This window comes from Pteropus vampyrus, unplaced genomic scaffold, assembly GCF_000151845.1.
Source record: "Pteropus vampyrus isolate Shadow unplaced genomic scaffold, Pvam_2.0 Scaffold149, whole genome shotgun sequence".
NCBI classification, from domain to species: Eukaryota; Metazoa; Chordata; class Mammalia; order Chiroptera; family Pteropodidae; genus Pteropus; species Pteropus vampyrus.
In genome coordinates, this window is record NW_011888930.1 from 2,972,843 (window position 1) to 2,979,166 (window position 6,324).

Genomic DNA, 6,324 nt, shown 5'->3' on the forward strand with positions numbered 1-6,324 from the left:
TATTGTTCCTTACCTCAGTTTTAAGATAAGAAATTTTAAGTATAATTTTTTAAATTATGGAATATAAAGTTAAAAAAAAAAACATTTGATATTGTGCTGTTTCCTCAGAAATGAGGTGATAATGGATGGGGTTGGTGGAATAGATATAGGGGGAGGGCAGTTTTCTTAACAGACATTCCGGCAGGAAACCAGTCTTTTTCCCAAATAAATCCATGGAGTGGATTTATTTAATCCTAAATAAGCTCTTCTATGTGTAAAAAAGCATATGATCTGAAAGATGAGATGGCCCTTTTATGCCCAGTGTGCTTATTGGCCTTTAAGCCAATTGTGGCCGAGAGTGGTCTGCATGACCATAGCAAGAAAAAGATGACCAGTAAAGTAAAAGTCCTTGTGGCCTGGTGGCAAGGGTAAGACACCTCAGAACTACAAGTCTGAGCAGATAACTTACTCACCTGTGGCTAGAGTAATGCTACTAAACCACATCAAAGAGAGGGACTGTTAAAAAATAAAAAGGACACTTAGAATAACTTATAAAAAGTGTGTATGATAATATTTAGTATATTTTTGCCTGAGTTTACCAATGACGCAATTTGTTTGTTGTGGATACTTTTTTGAACATTTTTCAAGTAAAGAATTTCAGCTATAGTTCTATTGTAGAAAATGGAATCTAGATGGGCTCCAAAGACCATCAGATCACAGTTATAGTACATAGGGACTCCTGGATCCCTGGTACCCAAAAGGGATGTTTATGAAAATACATTTTTGCACAGGGACTGTTACCTATGCACAGATGTATGTGTGTATCAGAACAGAATATGCACTTTGGGGAAGTTAAATAAATACTGCCTGAAAAAGTAGACTCAAGTATAGTTATAAATCTCGGAAAGAAACAGCTCTAATTTATTGCCCATGTGGAAGAAATTCTGGGTGTACTCTTTCTGGATGTACTTTCCTCTTCACTGTTACAACCATGGCACAGAGGGGTAATTATCAGTTTGTGATTTCTACCGTGAAAGGACCAAAGTGACCTCATTGGAAATGTTTCCCAGAGACTCTCCTTTGCTTTCTAAAATAATATAATTGGATGTGAAAGAAATGGCTGGCACATTTTAAAACATGTATATTGCATATGATGGCAAACTTGGAAAAACCAGAAGTGCCTAAATGCTATGATTGTGTCAGCAAAGGGGGCATAGGCTCTTGTGTTTGGGGGAACATATTAAGTTACATAATCTTTTAAAAATATAATAAAAAGTGTTCCAAAGGTTCCTAAAACAATTCCATATTAATCTAACTTTTGGTAAATAAAACTCCAAGGAAAACTTCCTTCCAGTTGTGAATGTGTCACAGTGAAAATCTATTGACATGGAATGAAGATGAAATAAGCAATATTTTCCCTTAAATAAGAAAGAATTATGGTTATGATCCACTAATTAAAAACAATGACATGATTTAAAATCTATAGTAATTTTTATGAGTGAGCTAATTAACTTTGATGGATAATTATCAAAATAAATAAAGGTTATAAACTGTGCTACATAATGTGGGATACTTTAATTCACTATGATTAAGACAGGACAAAACAGCAGATTCTAAAATGATTTGATAAAGATGTTGAACACTGAAAAATCAATTATGATGTTCTGTTAAATAATGTCCATTTAATAAATGCCATAAGGTTTATTAAATTTAGTCTTTAGTTTTTCATAATGTCTGAAGATATAAATTCAACTAAGTAAACCCTAACCATAAAAGAGAAGCACTTTAAAGTGCTTTGTGGGCCAATTTGGCATGATAAATAATCAAAGCTTATCCCATCTCACAGAATTTGTGAGTTAAAGTTATTCCTTTCTGACCCTAGTTCATTCTGATGTATTATCATTCTTACTATTCAAACATGATCTTGTAGGAAAAAAAAATGAGTCATAGGACAGCTTCGCATAAAAAAAAAAAGCATATTATAGAGCATAGTCATGTACCCTTTTCACTGTGCTTTTAAGGTCATTAAATGAGATAGTGCTTCCACTGGTGCATGACACAGCAGTCTAATATTTGGCTACTTGAGCATTTCCTTGATATTTTTCGCCAATATTGGGCAGTGCTCAATCAGAGAAACTGAATTATATATTTTTAATATACATGAATGAAAACTCTTCTTTTTCAAAGCAGTGAGAAGGTGAGAATAAACTGTGAGAATACATTATAAAGGTGGATTTGTAGAAAGCGAAGTTGGTGTTTATGTTTTTAGGATTATGGTTTTATCTATAGAAGATATTTCTTTTTTATTTACAGTTATATTATAAAATTTTAAGGAAGACTGTAAAAGAGAATATTGTCACTAGCATACCAATTTCTTCCTAAGTGTGCCTGAGGAAGGCAGGTTTTATCAGATATCTGAAATGTTACAATATAAAAACAATCACTTTTCCCATTTCAGAGTACTACTGATGACGAAATTTCTCTTAAATATATTTTTCCTGTAAATATTGATCTAAACAACTCATCTCCCCCATATGAATTTCTCATCTTTGTTACCTACTAGTGGCAAGAACTCGAGAAAATCATTTCACTTCAGGGCCTCAGTTTGGAAAACATGTACAGTGTCCATTAGTGTTTTTCAAAATATAGGTCATTACTCCATTAGTGGGTCACACACGAGAATAAATGGAATTGACTCAATTTGAATAGAAAATGTAGAGGATAAGACGCATTGTAAGGCTAGTAAATATTTTTTTAGTTTTAAATATATGTATGCATATTGTGTGATAATATAAATAAAATGTATTCCTTAATATGATTGCAAGCAAAAAACTTTAAAAAATATTGTTCTAAAGAACCATAAGTACCTTTTAAGTCTAGAATAAAATTGTTCTAGATTCCAGCTCAAAAGTTCTAAAAGTGACCTTTTTAAACTTAGTATCAGATATGGTTTATTGCCTGATAGACAATAGTTGCTAGCTACAATTGCGTTTTATTAAAGTGACTAGAAAATATTTACTCCCTCAATTATTTGTAACTGTTAATATCCATTATAAGTTTTTTAAAGATACCTTCTTGGGCTTTCACACCCTCAAAAAATCCAATAAAATGTTGGAATTCAACAATTTAATACAAATATTTACATGTGTATGCCACAAATACATATGTCATATACAGTGGTAAGGACCTGGGTGATACAAAATGAATTGGCATGGTCTGGTCCTTGCACTCATTATGATTTTTAGGAAAGCATTCAATACAAAAAGAAAACATCCAATCCATAACCAAACAGTAGATTTATGTGTACTACTATGAAACATTATCCTAAGAATCACTATTATGAGTTGTCATTTTTTGAGTATTTAATTCATTTATTCATTAAACAAACATTTACTGTGTGCCAGGTGTTTTTCTAGGTTGGATCTTCTAAGGTTAAAATGACAAAATACATACTCTCATTTATAAAAAATGAAAAATACAGAAAATAATAAAAAATATATCACAGTGATGTGTCATAATAACAGGCATTAACTAGGGCTACGTTTTATTGGATAGTCAAAGTAGTCCTCTGAGTAGATACATTTAAATTTGAAATATGAATGATGAAAAGAAGACAGCCACTTAATCTGGAGCGGAGCATTCTAGGAAAAGGGAACAGTTGGGCAAATGTCAGACCCAATGTAGGTAGGAGTTTGGCATGTGTGAAGTAGGTGAGAGTGGCTGAGATCTAGTGGAGAGAGAATGGTAAGAGATGAAGTAAGAAATGTAGGAGGGAGCCAGACTCAGTGAAACCATGGTAAAGTGTTTAGAATACATTTTATTGCCAGGGGAGCCATCTGAGAACTGTAAACAAAAGACTTCTGTGATCAGATTTCTTTTTTTCTTTTTTAAGACCAGTAGGGCTGCTGTATAGAAAATAGATTGTACACAGCAAAAATGAAACTAAGGAGGTTAGGAGGCTACTACAGTTATTCAGGTGAGAGTTGGCTGTGGTTTAAAGAAGTAGCAATGGAGATTAAAGCAAAGATGGATTTGGGGGAATGTTTTGGAAGCACAATGGAGAATTTCTTGACAACACTAGATACAAAGTGGTTGGCAAGGAAGGGAATCGAGGATACTTCCCAGAATTTCAGTTTGTGTAAATAGACGGTTTCATCAACTGTGATGGAGAAGAGCAACTTGGGGTGCTTGGTGGCAGAAGTCCAGAGTTCTGTTTGGGATATACTAACTTTGAGAGACATATTTGCTACTTCAGTGAATTTGTCAAGAAAGCAGAACTCGGTTTCAGGGGAGAAATAAGGACTGCTGGATTTAGGAATGTGGGAATTATCAGTTTACAAATAGAATTTATAGCCACAGAACCTGTACTTTCATGAGAGTGTCATTCAGTAGTTCTTTTAATTTTGATAACGTCAAGGTAGTTTCAGATATAATTAGCTTCTGACCCTAGTTCATTCTGATGTATTATCATTCTTACTTACCATTGGCAGTTTTTTTTTTTTTTTTTTAACTTTACTCCCCTAGCTTGTGAGATATAACTTTTCTTTCTCATACGTTGATTGCTTCTTTTCGCTGACCCTTAACTATGTCTGTTATGCAGGAATTTTTAGCCTTCTTTTCTCACTTTACCTATTCCCCTTTTACAACTCCATGTTCTCATTGCTTCGAATACTAAATAGATGCTTATGACCCTCATATTTTTTGCTTTCACTCCTGACATTTCTCTCTGGCTCTTGGAGACTAGGGCCAAACGTTCTTGAAATCAATTAGCCTGGTGAGAAAGGGTGGGGAAGGAGGCTCCCTGTGAGGTTAAGAGGAGGTGCGGAGTGAAGGGACTGTGGTAATCCATCTCATTCGTACATTTACTCAGTATTTCATTTATTCACTTACTTATGAGCACTTGCCTATCGGCTGCTCGTATGGAATTTCAAATCTAGAGTGGCAGTCAAACAGATCCAGGAGTGTTAACTAAGGATATGGGTTGGGACGAAGACATTTATTTATAACATAAAGAAATGAAACCCTCGGCCACTGGAACATAATATGCAAAGCCTGAATCCCACTTAGTCCCTCAAAGGGATTTAATGAAAAATTTGGGACGTGTCAGTTTAGTTGAATATTAAAAAAGAAATGGAAAGCTAATCTCATTAAGAAAGGAGTGGAGAACAAGCAAGTGCTTCAGCCAGAACGCTGCGCCGCAGCAGACCACGACGAGAAAGAACTGACTAGTGGGTGCTGAGAAAAAAGAAAACCAGGAATGGCGTACAGTAAAATCCCAGCACTTGTTAAAAACCCGTGGTAAAACACACCTCACCCCAAACAAGCTTGGCTGCGGGACGAGCCCCCAGGGCGTCTTCGGCATCCGGGAATGCTGCACGCAGCCCGCCGGTCAGCTGGCCCCGCCTCCGACTCCAACAGCCGGGCCTCAGAACCGCGTACACGTGCGCGGCGAATCCCGCCCCCTCCGCTTTCTCGGCCAATGAGAAGTGGAGTCGTAATTCGCCAACGCCGGTCTCAGGTCACGTGATCGTATCTCTCCGCCCCCTCATTCAGCTGCCTCTAGCTTTTGAGAAGATGGCGAAGGTCTCAGAGCTTTACGACGTCACTTGGGAAGGTAACTACGGGCGGGGCGGGCGTGGAAAGACCAAAAGAAATGGTAAACGATTCGGGATACTTACTGCTCTTGGAGACCTGCTCTGGTCTCTCTTCGGCACCAGAGCACTCACTGGACTGGGTGAACTGAGGTGGTGATTGAGGTGCAGGTAGAGGCTGACCTCTGTTCCTTGGCCCCGACACCGACTGTAGTCTGTGGTGTTCCCTACCGCTTGTGCTCGTGGATAGACTGACCGACCTACCTCCGCGTTAATCCTACGGTCCAGGGCAGCTTCAATGACGAGGCGGGAGGGACCTGGGGCGGCGCGGAGGAGGCGGGATAGGTCTTGTTGAAGCTTCTTTGCGGCCAAGAAATACAGGACCTGTAAGGCTTTTATTAAGTGCTGTGTAAGGGTTACAGCTGTCCAGAAAAAATACACATGTAGGAGACCCATGAACAAATCTTTCTCCTGCATGCCACTTTACATTTCGATCCCGCTTCAAAACTAGGTTTCTGATTTCTTCTTTTTTAAATTACTCCCTGTCTCATTCCCCCCTCAAAACACATCTACACACACAACACAACTTCCTTTTCACTCCCTACTAGTAATTCCTTTTCTGAAGGTGAAAAGAACTGGTTATATTGGGCATGTGCGCAAGTATGGTGGATCTCTTTCCCCATCCTAGTTTAATGTAAGATAGAGTGTGTTCTTTAAATCTGGAAGCAGCCAGACGTTGGCCCAATTTTGTAAG

General features: G+C 37.5%; 1 protein-coding gene across 2 annotated transcripts in view; it reads left to right on the forward strand.

Moving 5' to 3' along the window:
* Nucleotides 1-5,461: 5,461 nt before the first annotated feature.
* EMC2 (ER membrane protein complex subunit 2) overlaps nt 5,462-6,324 on the forward strand; it is a 40,569-nt gene continuing 39,706 nt past the window's right edge. For both annotated transcript variants that reach the window (XM_011369459.2, XM_023536140.1), the window contains exon 1: nt 5,462-5,593. In XM_011369459.2, coding sequence (XP_011367761.1) covers nt 5,554-5,593 — 40 coding nt within the window. In that variant the 5' untranslated portion in view covers nt 5,462-5,553. The remainder of the gene's footprint in view (nt 5,594-6,324) is intronic.